Source organism: Trachypithecus francoisi, unplaced genomic scaffold, assembly GCF_009764315.1.
Source record: "Trachypithecus francoisi isolate TF-2019V2 unplaced genomic scaffold, Tfra_2.0 Lachesis_group16, whole genome shotgun sequence".
NCBI lineage: Eukaryota > Metazoa > Chordata > Mammalia > Primates > Cercopithecidae > Trachypithecus > Trachypithecus francoisi.
The window spans coordinates 71,292,526-71,309,854 of NW_022681461.1; the positions used below are offsets into that span (position 1 = coordinate 71,292,526).

Genomic DNA, 17,329 nt, shown 5'->3' on the forward strand with positions numbered 1-17,329 from the left:
GAACAATATGCAAAAACTTAATCCAGATAGAGACCTTACATCCTTCAGAAAAACTAACTCAAAATGAATTACAGACCTAAATGTAAAAACACTCAACTATAAGATAACATAGGATAACATAAACTAGAAGCCAATAGCAGCCAGCAGCTGCAGAAGAAACGCCCCCCACTGACTGAGCCCTTACTGTGGACCAGGCTTTGTGCTTCACATCAATCACTTCCATTAACCCCCCTTATTATCATACTCTCCCCTTAAAAGATGAGGAAATTAGGTACAGGAAGTACAGAAAGAGTGAGTATCTGGCCCAAAATCAACGGCTTGCTCTTTATCTCCTTGCTATATTATCTCTGGATGCTGAATTCCAGAGATTTGACTAAAATCTTTATTGACATAAATATACCCATTGGCACTGAAATAGGTGAGGTCTGACTGAGGCAGACTGAATAGCCTTAACTGTTAATGACCTGCTACATCAACAAAAATATACATCAGGTATCTACAATATACATAACAAAAATTTTTTTAAGCAACAATTTATTGAGCTTTCACTCAAGTTTGGAATTCAAAGTTGCAAGCACTTGACTTTTTTTTACATCATTATTTAATCCTTACAACAACCTGCCAGGTACATGCTCTTATCCCCATCCTATAGATGAGGAATGAGATTCAATGAGAGGAAGAACATTGTTCTTAAGTGGAAGAACTTGAATTAGAATAAACGGAACTCTAGAATCCATGCAATGAGTTACCGCCTTCACTCTCACTCGAAGACATCGCACTGCCTCCACCATGGCCACAACTATCACTAACACAGAGCCTTAAGACTTAGGAGCTGGCTGGGCATGGTAGTTCACACCTGTAATCCCAGCACCATGGGAGGCCAAGGCAGGAGGATCACTTGAGACCAGGAGTTCAAGACTAGGCTGGGCAACAAGACCCTATCTCTCTGAAAAAATTACATTTAAAAAAAATAAATAAAAAATAAAATTTAAAAAAACTGATGAACATTCTTGTGTGTAGTATGTGATCTTCACAGCAACCCTGTAAAGTAGGTGAGACAGAGATCATATGGAGTTTATAAATGAGGAAACTGAGGCACAGATGCAGAGAGCTGTACATTGTGGGCATACCCTGACAGCCCTACCCACTAGGTGAGACCATCATCCATTCTAAAGAAAGGAAAAGGCAGGAAAAGAAACACACATCAAAGGCTCTTAAGTAGACCTTAAAATTGAAAAACTGCTGCTTTGTCATTTACAAACACATTTTTATTCTCTGTTATTTACTTACCAGGATTCTAGGACCGAATGAGAAATACGGGCTTCTTTCTATTGGTCATATTCACAGCCAACATTTCCTCTGTGCCAGGTCAGAAAGACAGTGGTCACCTCCGTGAATAATTTCCTTGAGCAAAGCTGCTCTCAGCCTTGACTAAAGCAGCCTTTCCAGGGGCTGGTCTATACCCATGGTCTCTCTTCTCTGGCACACAGAAAGTGAATGGTCAGACTCATCTCTTGAATGGTGAGCCACGTGCTTACTACATTTCTTGTTCTCCAGATCTACTTTATTAAAAAGCGAAATGACAATCAGAACAGTTAAGTGACTTAGCCAAGGTCACACAACTTGGAAGCAGCAGATCAGGAAGAAAATTCCAGGTCTGCTAGGTAGGCCAGTCTTCTGTCCAAGGGCATCCTAGGCCCAGGTCATCTCAGCTATGTGGGGTTGCCAGATGTTTCTGCATCTGGATAAAGATAGGTCAAGAGCTACGAAGGGGCAGAATAAGCTAGAAATTCCCAGAACTTTGGACCTAGAAGGGCCCTTAAAAATCATCCAGGCCGGTTGTGGTGCCTCACATCTGTAATCCCAGCACTTTGGGAGGCCGAGGCGGGCGGATCACCTGAGGTCAGGAGTTAAAGACCAGCCTGGTTAACATGACAAAACCCCATCTCTACTAAAAATACAAAAAAAGTATCCAGGCGTAGTGGTGCACACCTGTAGTCCCAGCTACTTAGGAGGCTGAGGCATGGGAATCACTTGAACCCAGGCGACAGAGTTTGCAGTGAGCCAAGATCGTGCCACTGCACTCCAGCCTGGGTGACGGTGCAAGACTCCGTCTCAATTAAAAAGAAAAAAAAAAAAAAAAAATTCATCCAATCCACCCATTATACAGATGGGCAAACTGAGGACCAGGCAAAGAAAGCAACTTGCCAAAAATGACACAGCTTGAAGTGGCAGATCAGGTCCAGAACCCAGGTCCATAGCAATGTCATCATTCAAGTGAGTTTGGACAGCAATCTGCAAAAGCTGCTGTGGGGATGGCAAAGCAATCAATCCACTGGATTTTTTTTTTTTTTTCCTTAGCGGTCCAGGTCATGCACAAAAAGTATAAGGTGTAGTCTTTGTCCTTAAGGAGTTTACAGTCTAGTTAGAAAAACTGGCATATACACAGGAAAACAAAATCAATACCATAAAACATCAGAACAGGCTGTATCAAGAATTTAAAGGAGGCAGAGAGCAGCAGGGTTGGCTGTGTGGGAAGGCTTCCTAAAGAAGGGCTTAAGAAAGCTGGACTTTGAAGCATGAATAGGAGTCCAACAAATGGAAAGGAATAGGTATGTCAGTCCAGGAAAGAGCTTCAACTCATAAAGGGGTTTTGTGGGAGATGAAGCCAAAATCGCAGATGAAGCCTAGGTCTTAGGGAGGGGCTGGGGATCCTTCAGATGCCAGGTCAGGGCATTTGGACTTGAGTCGATGAAACAATAGGTCTTCAAACTTGTTCAGGAGCAGATCACTTGGAAGCCTCTGAGCTCTTCACAGAATTCCACAAGTGGCTGATCACACTTCATTCCAGGACAGTGTTTGCGTCGGGAAACATAACCATTGTTCTACATCTGTAATATAAAACCACAACCACAAGCGTGCATGCCTGTGAACAAAGTAAGTCCTCAAGTCAAACAGAATCAATCTTTCTCAAATATTCCTATCAACAGTTATCTGCCATTGATCTCTTTCTTCTGTCTCTGTCTTCTGTAGCCTGTGTACTGGTAGACAACATGTACACGTACCACTGCTTTTCACAAAATATGGGGGAGAAAAACATAAAAAATTGAGAGAATTCTGAAAACATTTTTTCTTTATATTGGAAAAAGACAGTCTGATAATTTTAGAGGTTCAAGGCAATGCCACAGACAGCAGTATCCTCTCTGAGCCTCAGTTTCCCCATCTGGCATGAAGGGGTTGGAAATGGAAACATCATCTGAGGCCAAGTTTTGGACACATAATTTGCCCTGTCTGGTCATCTTCATGTCTCCTGGGCTCTCTGGACAATGAAAGCGATGGGGGTCCAATCCTTCCATACATGTCCACAGTTCTAAGCAGCAGAAAGAGTAGCTTTGGTGGGACTAGCTCTGTAACCATCAGCTCCTGCAAAGGCCAGGGAGTCAGCATGAGATGTCAAACAGCATGAGATTTGTGTGCTGGGCCCTGGAGTGAGCACAACACCCCAGTGGCTGACATCACAGGCCCCTTTTGGAGTGCCCCTAGATGCTTCTCTCCTCACCTGGGGCTCTCCATTGGCCATCTTGGGCTCCTGAGGCCTTCCCGACTGCTCAGTCTTGGAGGAACATGAGTACCTTCATCCCTAGGTCACCTGGCCAGGAACGGGCAGCACCCTGTGCCCAGGACGTAGGCTTCTATGAGCTGGCAGGGGCATGGAATTCTCGGAGAGTTCGTGTGTCGTGTCCCCATTGCCTGAGGGAGCTGGGAGGTCACTAGAAGCCGGATGTAGTAGCCGCCAAACACTGCCAGCAGCTGGCGGGCCATTTCCTAGAAGAGGCAGGGAAGCAGATTGAATACCACAGGGGAGCCCCTTGAGGAAAAACGGCTTAGGCACCAGGGGAAGGCCACACTGCTTTCTTGCCCCTGGACCCAGGAGTGATGCTCACTAGGAAGAACCAGGCCAGGTCAGCACCTGGGACTCTCAGAAGATGTCAGCCTGGTCCAGAAGCCCAGCTCTGCAATTCATGGCCTGTGGGGCTCCTGCAGCTTCAGTGTCCTCATTGCCAAGGTGGGTAACTAATTGCTGCATGGCAATAATAATACACACACACACAAAAATATGCAACCTCGAAGCCCTAGAGAAATTACCTAATTTCTAATTATCTAATTTTTTAAGCCTAGTTGGCCGGGCACAGTTGTTCACACCTGTAATCCCAGCACTTTGGGAGGCCGAGGTAAGAAGATCACTTGAGGTCAGGAGTTTGAGACCAGCATGGGCAACAGAGCAAGACTCTGTCTCTACAAAAATAAAATTAAAATTAAAAATATATTTTAAAAATAGAAAAAGAAAGTAAACCTAGCCAGCCACAAATACATTCTTTTTCCACTTTCAAACGTCTATGAGTCTGTCAAGTACGTGAGATCAAAGTGACTCACTTGAAGAAAATTACTAGTTAAATGTGGAGGTGGGGAGAGGAATATTCCCATTACAGCAGAATTCTTTAATTCATACGAGTTACCTTGTAGATTTGTTTACACAAGTACTCCTAACATCTTAAAAGAAACTGCTTACATTTAAATATGATCACTGACAGTAAAAGAAAAAAAAGAAAGAAAAACATAAAAAAGGGAAAAAAAGAGATTGCTTATCAAAATTAGGTTTATCATAAAAGGACAAGTACTGTATGATTCCACTAATACGAGGCACCTAGAGTAATCAGTTCACAGGGAGAGAAAATAAAATGGTGGTTTCTAGGGATTGAGGGGAGGGAGGAAGAAGGGTAGGGGAAGTTAGTGTTTAAAGGGCACAGAGCTTCAATTTGGGAAGATGAAAATATTCTGCAGATGGCTGATAGTGATGGTTGCATAACAATGTAAATGTACCTGATGCTGCTGAACCATATACTTAAAATGGTTAAGATGGTAAATTTTATATTATGTATATTTGCCACAATAAAAAATTTTAAGTAAAAAAGAATTTTAAAATTGCATTTAATGTACTTTTTTTTTCTTTTTTAAAGACACAGTACAGCCAAGTACAATGGCTCATGCCTGTAATCCCAGCATTTTGAGAGGCCAAGACGGGCAGATCACTTGAGGTCAGGAGTTCGAGACCAGCCTGGTCAACATGGTGAAACCCCATCTCTACTAAAAATACAAAAAAAATTTAGCCGGGCATGCTGGCACATGCCTGTAATCCCAGCTACTTGGGAGGTTGAGGCAGGAGAATCACTTGAACCCAGAAGGCAGAGGTTACAGTGAGCCAAGATCATGCCATTGCACTCCAGCCTGGGCGAAAAGAGCAAAACTCCGTTTCAAAAAAAAAAAGACATAGGATCTACTATGTTGCTCAGGCTGGTCTTGAACTCCTGGGCTCCTACCTTGGCCTCCCTACAGTGTTGGGATTACAGGTGTGAGCCACTGTGCTAGGCCTTACTGCACATTCTTATTAACACAGTTGGTCTGTAAAGATCCATTCACTGGTATAGAAGATGGGATCTCAGGGGAAATGCTTAAATTCCTTAAGCATGGTGTTGAAGCTCTTTCACAATACTTGTGTCCACTCTGAATGTAATGAAATAAGGTGTGGGTTACACTAGCTATGTCTGTAGAGTTAGTAATTAAGGATAGGCTTTAAAGTCAAAAAGGCCAAGAGGGAATTTCAACTTAGCCACTCTATGACTAACCCAGAGCAGTCACTTCACATTATTGAGCCCATTTCTTCACTGGTAGAATAAGGAAAATAGTAGCACTGACCCCTCTAAGTTAGAGTGAGGATTAAAGTGACTAATAGAGTCTGGGTGCATTGGCTCACACATGTAATCCCAGCACTTTGGGAGGCCAAGGCAGGTGCATCACCCGAGGTCAAGAGTTCGAGAACGGCCTGGCCAACATGGTGAAATGCCGTGTCTACTAAAAATACAAAAATTAGCCAGCCATCGTGGCAGACGTCTGTAATCCTAGCTACTCAGGAGGCGCAAGCAATAGGATCGCTTCAACCCAGGAGGTGGAGTTTGCAGTGAGCCAAGATCACACCACTTCACTCTAGCCTGGGCAAAAGAACAAAACTCCCTCTCGGGGAAAAAAAAAAAAAAAAAAAAAAGGAGAGACTAATAGAAAGCATTGAGCCTAGTGCCTAGTGCTCCACAAATGGCATCAATATCTTTCCGTCATTATCATTCAAAAAAGCAGAAACCCCACATGGTTCATAAGACTAGCTTTTGTTTCAAGTGATCCTTTGTGCTAGAAAATATAAAACACTTCAAATAGTTTACCACTCACTAGCTCACATTGGTCTTCTCGCCAATTTACTCTAAAATCAATAATGTAAGAAGCAAAGAACTATAGCAAGAACATTGGCCTACTTAGAATCAGCAGGGCTGGCTTCTGCCCTGGGCTTACTGCACTCTCCCTTTCTGGCAACCTTGGGCAAGTCAGCTGACCTCTTGGAACCTTATTTCACCCATCAAGGAAGAAGTGAAAATAATTCATACCTCGAAGAGTATGCTAATGAATTTTATGCATGAGAAAAATCCGTAAAAATATAAGAGGTCATGATCACGGTCTTTCCGTATTTTACAGACACTGGGTTCCTACTGAAATGTGACCATCTGGCACAGGTTGAGACTTGGGCATCGATTATATTTTCCCTAACTAAATTATAACGGCAGCTACTTTAAAAACATGTGCACACACACTTGATACTCATGACAGGAAATTGTATTACTATTGGTTGGAATGAATCTGAAAATAATCATTTAAAAGACCCATATTTAATGGGTTATTGCACAAAAACCCACAGATGCATGTCACAAGAAAGTACATAACCTTATCAATCTCTTCTCTTTAAAAAAAAAAAAATTCAATAGGATAAAGTGAAGAGGTTAATACATTTATCATTTCTCTCTTTTTTTTTATTTTTATTTTTTAATATTTTGGCAGGGCACGGTGGCTCACACCTGTGATCCTAACACTTTGGGGGGCCGAAGCAGCTAGATCACTTGAGCTCAGGAGTTCAAGACGAGCCTTGGCAACATGATAAAACCCTGTCTCTAAATAAAAATTAAAAAATTAAAATAAAAAGATAAAAGATTTCAATAGAGGCCGGGCATCATGGCTCATGCCTGTAATCCCAGCACTTTGGGAGGCTGAGGCGGAAGGATCAACTTGAACTCCTGGACTCAAGTGATCCTCCCGCCTCAGCCTCTCAAAGTGCTGGGATTACAGGCATGAGCTACCGCACCATCCTGTCACCTTCTTTTCTAAATAGTGCTACTTGCAGGCTTCCTACTCCCCACCAGTACAAAAAAGAAAGTCTGGGCTGGTTTGGACCTTGAATTCCCAAACCTCTTGGCTAAAAAGATATAAGTGCTCTTCTGAAGTTTCAAACGTCACCTGAGGTCACCATCACTGCTTGTCTCCCTGACAGTGGGTCTGTCCTCATGATGAGAAGAAGGTAGCACAAGCTGCAAACCGAATTTTCAGATTTCTGGTCTGCCAGTGCTGAGCCATAGCCAAGAGGCAGCGTGGATGGCAGGACCCAACAGAACTCTAGGGCGGGAGGAATTGGAATTCAACAGAAATGCAAAGAAGTGGGAGGTCAAGGCAGGTAGATCTCTTGAGCCCAAGAGTTGGAGACCAGCCTGGGCAACATGGCTCTAATAAAAATACAAAAAATTAGCCAGGCATGGTGGCACATTCCTACAGTATCAACTACTCAGGAAGCTGAGGTGGGAGGATTGCTTGAGCCTGGGAAGTTGAGGCCACAGTAAGCAGTGATCACACCACTGCACCCCAGCCTGGGTGACAGGAGTGAGACCCTGTCTCAAAACAAAACAAAACAAAACAAAACAAATGCAAAGAAGAGTCAACTCTCTAACTGTAATTAAAGTAGATGAATGAATGGTTGGATAGATAAATAAATAATTGATTAATTGACTAAGATCCAAATATTTGTCAATATGTTCATGGTTAAGTAAGCTATAATCTATCAACATGCAACTACCCATCCAATGGTAGTTGCCCATCAACAAGAATATCCAAGATATTAAATAATGCAACAAAAAGTCCCAACAAATATAAAATGCTTAACTATTTTTTTAAGTGCTAGGGTGAAGAATGAAAAGATCGAAAACTCTGAGCTAGATTTGTATAGTGTCTACCAACTGAGAGAAGCCATGTCCCGGGGAATCTGGGAAGCCTCCACATAGACTTTCTCTATGAAAATTCCCCCAAGGGAGGATGGCCCCAACTATCCCCAGTGCCTGTTACCTCCGGCTCAGCCTCAGGAACAAGCTGATGAAGCTCAGTCTGCATGAGTGGCCTCTCGTTAGGACAAGAATTGCCAGGCAGGAGAGGAGCATCCTCCAAGTCCTCAGGCCCCTCCGCTGTTACAGGGCTCACCCCAGTCTCCATGACAACACACAACTGGCTCAGTCTGCTTCTCAGCAAGGACTACAAAGGAAACAGAGAAGGGGCTCAGGAGTGCCTAAATCAGGTGGTATCTGCCAGGCTGAGTCCCTCCCCAGGCTACAGACAGAGCAGAGGATGAGGTCTCAGACTCAGACGATGACCTCAGAAAAAGCTGGTCACATGTGTGGTATTACGTAATTCCCTACAGATGGTCATTAATAGTTTCTAAATATTTTTCCTTTTATGGTCAGGCACAGTGGCTCACACCTGTAATCCCAGCACTTTGGGAGGCTGAGGCAGGCGGATCACTTGAGGCTAGGAGTTCAAGACCAGCCTGGCCAACATTGTGAAACCTCGTCTCCACTAAAAATACAAAAATTAGCTGGGCGTGGTGGCACATGCCTGTAGACCCAGCTACTCGGAAGGCTGAGGCATGAGAATTGCTTGAACCCGGGAGGCGGAGGTTGCAGCGAACCAAGATGGCGCTATTGCACTCCAGCCTGGGTGACAGAGCAAGACTCTGCCTCAAAACAAACAAATAAACAAATGTCTTTCCTTTCATGCCCTCACTTGCTCAAAACAGCCTGGGATGTGGGTATCTTTATCCATATGTTGCAAATGAATAAACTGAGACTCAAAGGCCCTGCCTGAGGCCACATAGGAACTAATGAGCCAGATTCAGGGCTAAGTTACAACTCTGACTTCAAGACCCACTGCAGCCGGGGCTCAGAAAAGGCTGATCCTAGAGAAGGAGTCCAGGCTTCAGAGACAGGAGGCCTGGCCTCCAAACCTGAGCATCACCAGCCAGCTCCATGACCACAGGCTGGTAATAGGTCATCCCGGAGACCGTTTCCTCCTCTGCAGAAGCAGAGCAAGATCCCTCTGGTTTTCTTAATAAATGGTAGAAAGGCACTGTGAACAAGTAAAAGTTGCCTCAATGCATGATACTTTGGGATCCACCAAAATTTATTATTAATATTATAATTACAAAGAAATACATGGCTGGGCGCGGTGGCTCACACCTGTAATCCCAGCACTTTGGGAGGCCAAGGCAGATGGATCACCCGAGGTCAATTCAAGACCAGCCTGGCCAACATGGTGAAACCTTATCTGTACTAAAAATACAAGAAATTAGCCAGGTGTGATGGCAGGCACCTGTAATTCCAGCTACTCAGGAGGCTGAGGCAGGAGAATCGCCTGAACCCAGGGGGCGAAGGTTGCAGCGAGCCGAGATTGCTCTACTGCACTCCAGCCTGGGCAGCTGAGTGAAACTCTGTCTCAGAAACGAAAAAAAAAAAAAAAAAAGAAATATATGCTCACCATAGGAATGTGGAAGAAGCAATGAGTTAAAAAGAAGCAGAAAAGCAGCCATAATTCCCTAGGCAAAAACCACTGATTGCTCGTAGGTCTTCTTCCAAGTAACTTTTTCTTAGACATTTTCCCACCCTTAAGATAATGCAATCGATACAACTTGGCCTCCTGGTTTTTGATTTGTTTTGCTTTTTCACTGAAGATATCTTACCTCTTGGCTAGTCTTCATTTCTTGAACATGATCAGACAAAAACTGCACACAGTTCTCCAGGTCGAAGTAGACAAACCAAAGCTGTAGGGAGAAGCAGCAGTGACCACTGCGGCTCAAAGCCAGCCCAACCCTGAACTCTCCCTCCCTGAGACAGTCCTATTTAGCCTGCTGTTTGGCAGGAACGTGCCATGTGGCTCCCTCCCAGAGGTCCACACCACGACCACATCTCATTTGCATGGTTGGTAGAAAAATGGCTTTGTGTGCAAGTTTAGAAAAGGTCAAACCCTAGGCCAGATGCAGTGGCTCACGCCTGTAATCCCAGCACTGTGGGAGGCCGAGGCAGGCAGATCACTTGAGGCCAGGAGTTCAAGACCAGCCTGGCCAACATGGTGAAATCCCTATCTCTACAAAAAATACAAAAACATAGCTGGTGTGGTGGTGGACGCCTGTAATCTCAGCTACTCAGGAGCCTGAGGCACAAGAATCGCTTGAACCCAGGAGGTGGAGGTTGCAGTAAGCCAAGATTATACCACTGCACTCCATCCTGGGTGACAGAGCAAGAGTCTGTCTCAAGAAAAAGGAAAGGGAAAGGGAAAGGGAAAGGGAAAGGAAAGGAAAGGGAAAGGGAAAGGAAAGGGAAAGGGAAAGAGAAAGAGAAAGAGAAAGAGAAAGGAAAGGAGAAAAAGCTAAACCCTGTTTAAAATGGTTGTGCCTCCATTTCTCACAAGCTGCTGAGCATCCCAGACAGACTCTGAACCCTCCTGGACATCACCTGTCCACCTGAGGCCACCTTCATCTTCAATGGGTGGGGCGTGAACATGCAAATGAGTGAAACCCTTCAGAGCTGACACCTGCAGCCCACAACCAGGTCTGAGGTAATCAACCTGGGTGCTTGTGGGGAGAGAAGCAGGGTGAGAAGTGCGTACCCCATCTGTGCCTCCCCTTCCACCCCAGGGGCCAGCCAGGCTAAACTTAACCAGGCCGAAATCCTCCACGTTCATGTTACAACATCCTGTCAAGACCACAGCTGCTGCACATCCTAATTGAAATTCTTGGAGAAACTGGTGGCCCTTGTCCCAAACTCCCATCCACTGGCCACCTTCTCTGGTTTCCAGACCTCCTTCCTCTTAATGACTGACCCATGAGACCCAAAGTCACAGCCTTCTTGCCAACTAGTCTCCCAATGTCTTATCCACAAGGGAGGATTTCTCAAATGATTCCTTTAAAGCTTTTTACCATGAAAATGTCCAAGCATATACAGAAGTAGATGACAGCAACCCATCCTCCTGCTGCAACTGTTAGGTCACCTCATGACCACTCTTGTTTCATCTTCATCCTCACTTGGTACCCATCCCCAACACCCCCACCTTCACTGCACCCTCCAGGGAATCTGAAGGACATCCCAGATAGTATATCACCTTATCCCAAGACACTATTTTGAAACCGAAAGAATCCAGTTATCCAGTTGTCTAAAAAGATGTGTCCATTCTTTTTTTTTTTTTTTTTGAGACAGGGTCTCACTCTGGCACCCAGGCTGGAGTGCAGTGGTGAGATCACAGCTCACTGCAGCCTTGACCTCTCGCGCTCAGGTGATCCTCCCACCTCAGCCTCCCAAGTGGCTGGGACTATAGGCATGCAACACTATGCCCAGTTAGTTTTTGTACTCTTTGTAGAAACAGTTTGCCATGTTGCCCAGGCTTGTGTTGACTCTTAGATTCAAGCAATCCACCTGCCTCAGCCTCTCAAAGTGCTAGGATTACAGGTGTGAGCCACTGTGCCCAGCTGATGTGCCCATTCTTTTTTTTTTTGAGACCGAGTCTCGCTGTGGCCCAGGCTGGAGTGTGGAGTGCAGTGGCACGATCTCGGCTCACTGCAACCTCCACCTCCTGGGTTCAAGTGATTCTCCTGCCTCAGCCTCCGAAGTAGCTGGGACTACAGGCGCATGCTGCCATGCCCTGCTAATTTTTTTGTATTTTTAGTAGAGACAGGGTTTCACCATGTTGCCCAGGCTGGTTTCAAACTCCTGAGTTCAGGCAATCCACCTCCCTCAGCCTCACAAAGTGCTGGGATTACAGACGTGAACCACCGCGCCCAGCCCATTCTTTAGTCATCTATCCATCCATGCATTCATCTAACACATGCCAAGTCACTCTGCATACCCACGGATAAAGGAGACTGGAAGATAAACAAGGCTAAAAAGGACCCCCACATTCCAGGAGCTCCCAGTCTACAATGTCACACTTGAACTGCCGAGAATCTTGTGATGCCATCTGCTTCACTCCAATGTTAGGCAAGATCATCTTATACCTACACCATCTCGGGTGTGATAGGCTCCACAAACATAGGGACCTGCCTGTGTTCTCTGCTGCAGCCTCAATCCCTGGGACAGTGCCTGGTACATAATAGGCTCTCAATAAACATTCATGGAGTAACTGAGGCAGGTGCGTGAGGAGCCTCTTCCCAGGTCCCCCGTGCACACCTACCCCTGGGCTCCCACCAGGCAAGGGGCAATGACTAGTGAGAATGCAGATGTGGTGCCGACGAGGTTTTGCAGTTCCACCGGGTAGATCAGGCATGCATGGATGGAGGAACAGGAGAGTTCAGCCAGGATCAGGAGATCTGCCCTAACTGTGTTCCGACCCACCCTGCGACTCCATACTAGTCACTTTGAGATCTCCCCACAACCTTCGGGGCCAAGAGAATGACCAATCCAGGCAGACAAGGCCTTCAGCATCTGACCTGCCTCTACAGCCTCATCTCTCCCCGCTGTGTCACTCTGGTGTAGCCCCAGCCATGGTGAGCTCCATGCAGCCCTTCAAAGGGACCCTGTGTACCTTGCCTCTCAGCCTTGTCGGGGGCTGTCCCTTTGCTATAAGGCCACAGAGGCTACTGTGGACTGTCTCACTATATGCCTGTCACCCACTGCCAGGACAGGCACCTTGTATGGGCCCCTCAATGTCATCAGTGTCCAACTGAGGGCACAGCACAGAGGAGGCTCCGTCTGTCTGCTGAATAAATGCCAGGTGAGCAGCAAGGTTTGGGCGCTATCTGCGCTTCCCTTCCAGCCCTGCCACGTGGAGGTTCCAGGCCACTGGTTACAGAACAGAGAAGGTGTCCTGAGGAAGAAACAACAGGGCAGGGAGGAAGGAAAGGGCTGCCGACAGCCATCTCATTAGCAGACTACTGCAGACACTGTGCAGGTTGGGAGAACATGAGGCCACTGCTCTGCATTAGCCCAACATAAAACTGGGCCATCAGGAGGAGGTCACTATGAGACACAGCACCTGAATCACACTCTGGCATCCTTCCACCGTGTCTGTCACCCCCAGCAGCACCCGATGTCTCAGGAGGGCTCCATTGGCAGCTGTCAGCCTCAGGTCCGTATTGGTATTGGCCTGTAAGACAAATGTCAGGCCCATCACCAGACCTCCACGCTACTTGGGAGCTCCCGGGCTCTGGGCAGTAGAAACACACCATCCCACCCCTAGATGCCAAGGGATAATCCCCACCCTCAGGACTGTCCCATTTCCTCCCCTATTAAATGGGCTGGGGTGGAGGCAGGTGCAGTGACTCATGCCTGTGATCCCAGTGCTTTGAGAGACTAAGGCAGGAGAATTTCTTGAAGCCAGGGGTTTGAGGCCAGCCTGGACAATGTAGCGAGATGCTGTCTCTATAAAAAATTGTTTAAAAATTAACTAGGTAGGGCCAGGCGCAGTGGTTCATGCCTGTAATCCCAGCACTTTGGGAGGCCGAGGCAGGTAGATCACAAGGTCAGCAGTTTGAGACCAGCCTGGCCAACATGGTAAAACCCTGTCTCTATTAACAATACAAAAATGAGCTGGGCGTGGTGACGCACGCCTGTAGTCCCAGCTACTCGGGAGGCTGAGGCAGCAGAATTGCTTGAACCCAGGAGGCGGAGGTACAGTGAGCAGAGATCATGCCACTGCACTCCAGCCTGGGCAACAGAGCGAGACTCCATCTCAAAAAAAAAAAAAAAAAATTTGCTAAATGCGGTAGCATCCACCTGTAGTCCCAACTACTTGGGAGAGTGAGGCGAGAGGATCACTTGAGCCCAGGAGTGTGAGGTTATAGTAAGCTATGATTGCGCTACTACACTCCAGCCTAGGTGACAGGGCGAGACTCTCAGAGTGTGAGGTTATAGTAAGCTATGATTGTGCCACTGCACTCCAGCCTAGGTGATAGAGTGAGACTCTATCTCTTAAAAATAAGGAAAGAAAAATAAAATGAGATGGGGGATAGTTGGAACAGTAAATTCAATAGTGTCGGACGGCCCTGGCGTAAAGCCCAGCTCTGCTGCTTCCTGGCTATATGACCCTGGACAGGGTATGCCCCTTCCCTGAACCTTATTTTCTTCAGTTGTAGAATAAAAGAATGTCTCAGCCTCCTAAGAATGGAGTGACATTTCACTGAGATTGTATGTGATGTACTTAACCTAGGGCCTGGGACTCTGTCAAGGTGCATAAGATATTTGCAGAAGATGGGAGATGAGATGGGTTTGATCTGTTTGGGCTGACACATTAAATCTGTTGTGTAAGTGAAGCACTCGCTCCATCTAGAAAGCACCTACTTTAAAGTATCTAACACAGCGCCTGGTCCTCAGGAGGGTCTCTGGGAATCAGCTTCCTGCTCTCCCACCCAAACCAACGGACGCCACGCATTCAGCTGGAAAAGTGGATGCTAAACAGGTGGGGGAGAAGAGGAGGGACAAGGGGACCCCAAATGCTGGTTTGGGGAAGTGAGCACAAGAGGACTTTCAGACACAGTTAGAAGAGAGCCTGATCAAGAATAATAGTTCTCAAATGGGGCAGCACCCTGTAAGGGAGATTCTGGAAATGCAAGAAGGACCCTTTGGTTGTCACAGGGATTGGATGGACAATGCCGACACTTAGTGGAGGAGGGCCAGGCGTACTAAACCCATGCCTTCCACTGAAAGACATGTCCTATTAGAAACCATTCTGCACGTTCAAGACTGTCCCCTGGGCTGCCTGGACTCCAAATGTCCCACTGAGCATATATACAGATTAAAAAAAATCTACTTAGAATTATCTGGTCAGCAAACCTAACTCCAGTTTACATTTATACCTAAAGTGATTTTTTTTGAGGGGGGAACCTAGTCTCGCTCTGTCACCCAGGTTGGAGTGCAGTGGTACGATCACAGCTCCTTGAACTCCTGGGCTCAGATCTTCCTGCCTCAGCCTCCCAAGCAGCTGGGACCACACATGCATGCCACCACATTCAGCTAATTTTTAAATTTTTTGTAGAGATGGGGTCTCGCTATGTTGCCCAGGCTGGTCTCAAACTCCTAGGTTCAAGCAATTCTCCCAACTCAGCCTCCCAAAGTGCTGGGATTACAGACATGAGCCACCATGCCCAGCCACTTAAAGTGATTGTTTGCATGAGTTTAATATACACTGAGTTTTCCAGGAATGACTCTACTATGAAAATTGAGGAATAATTAGATTTTGTTTTGCCTAGATCTGTAGTAAGGAGATTTGGATGTGGATTTGAATTTGATGTGGATTTCTTCCTTTTAGAAATCCACATCACCAACAGTTCGATTCCTAACTCTATCTCTCACTGCCCATATAACCTTGGGCAAATTACTAAACATCTCTCTGCCTCCATCTTCATACCCCTAAATGGAGATAATAATGCCTCTACCTCAGAGGGGTATAAAAAGGACGAAATTAGTTAATCCATGTAGAATAATTGAAAGAATTGAACACTTAACACATATCAGCTGATAATATCACAGTGAGGATGACAGTGAATTTAAATCATCGTGTTTTTACTGTGCCATATTAGCCACAAACAAATATTTGTAGGAACTTGGAACTTCTCATGTGTCCTAGCAATGTGCTATACTCTACAAGGCCGGGACTTGCCTGCCTTTACAAACCTTCCAATCTTTTTTTTTATTTTATTTTATTTTATTTTTTATTTTTTATTTTTCTGAGGCAGGGTGTCGTTCTGTCACCCAGGCTGGAGTACGATGGTGCCATCACAACTCACTGCAGCCTTGAACTCCTAGGCTCAAGCGATCCTCCCGCCTCAGCCTCCTAGGACTATGGGCATGTACCACCACACCCCACTGATTTCATTTTTTTGTAGAGACAGAGTCTCACAATGTTGCCTAGCCTGGTCTTAAACTCCTGGGCCCAAGTGATCCTCCCACCTTAGCCTCCCAAAGTACTGGGATTATAAGTGTGAGCCACCATGCCTGGCCCAAACCTTCCAATCCTGAGGAAGGCAAACAGTACACCAAAGGGAAAACAAGACAGTTATGCAAGACATTGAGGCTCTCAAGGACACCAAGTAACAACACAGGGAGGATGCTAACAGTAAGAGTGACAATGGCCAGGAAGAGGGGATCTGCATAGTCCTGAGTGACAAGGGATCCAGGGAGGAGGAGGTCCTGGAGCTGAGACCCAAAAGAAGACCTGAGAAGGGCTGTGTGGCCATGGACTGACTACTTAACCTTTCTGAACTCCCATTTCCTCACTGGCAAACAGAGTTAATAAAAGTTAATACTTACAAAGCATTTACTTTACACCAGGTACTATTATAAACACTTTGTGTGTCTAAGTCATTTAATTCTCACAATACTCCTATGAGGGAGCTAAAATTATTATCTCATTTTCTAGATGAGGAAACTGAGGCCCTGATAGATTAAGTAATTCACCCCAAGTTGCAGAGCTAGCAGATGGTGGAGGTATCCTGCCTCCTTATAAGGTTGTTGTTGAGCACAGACGTGAAGCCCCAAGCATACAGCGCACAATAGGTGCTCATGAAATGATGGACATTATTAGGAAGAAAAGAAGGAGTCTCCTAAATGGGCAGTGATGATGGCATTGCCAGGATGCACCTGGGACTTGATGCTACACACAAGCCTTGCTCATTTTCTGGGATCTGTGCCTGGCACAGAGTAAGACCCTGTCTTGGATGGATGGATGGACGGATGGACGGATGGACGGACGGACGGACGGACAGATGGATGGATGGATGGATGGATGGATGGATGGATGGATGGACGGATGGATAGATAGATGCATGGATGGATGAATGGATGGATGGATGGATGGATGGATGGATGGATGGATGGATAGACGGATGGATGGATGGATGGATGGATAGATGATGCATGGATGGATGGATAGATGGATAGATGGATGGATGGATAGATAGATAGATAGATAGATGCATGGATGGATGGATGGATAGATAGATGGATGCATAGATGGATGGACGGATGGATAGATAGATGCATGGATAGATGGGTGGGTGGATGGATGGATGGATGGATAGATGGATGGATGGATGGATAGATAGATGATGCATGGATGGATGGATGGATGCATGGATGGATGGATGGATGGA

At 45.9% G+C, this 17,329-nt stretch overlaps 1 protein-coding gene across 15 annotated transcripts in view; it reads right to left on the bottom strand.

Moving 5' to 3' along the window:
• Positions 1-517: 517 nt before the first annotated feature.
• TMEM268 (transmembrane protein 268) overlaps positions 518-17,329 on the bottom strand; it is a 36,081-nt gene continuing 19,269 nt past the window's right edge. For 12 of the 15 annotated variants that reach the window (XM_033237673.1, XM_033237674.1, XM_033237680.1 and 9 more), the window contains 4 exons: positions 13,216-13,326; positions 9,932-10,012; positions 8,269-8,451; positions 518-3,825 (listed from right to left, as the gene is read on the bottom strand). In XM_033237673.1, coding sequence (XP_033093564.1) covers positions 3,646-3,825; positions 8,269-8,451; positions 9,932-10,012; positions 13,216-13,326 — 555 coding nt within the window. In that variant the 3' untranslated portion in view covers positions 518-3,645. The remainder of the gene's footprint in view (positions 3,826-8,268; positions 8,452-9,931; positions 10,013-13,215; positions 13,327-17,329) is intronic. The other 3 variants (XR_004443593.1, XR_004443592.1, XM_033237684.1) reach the window with 3 other exon arrangements.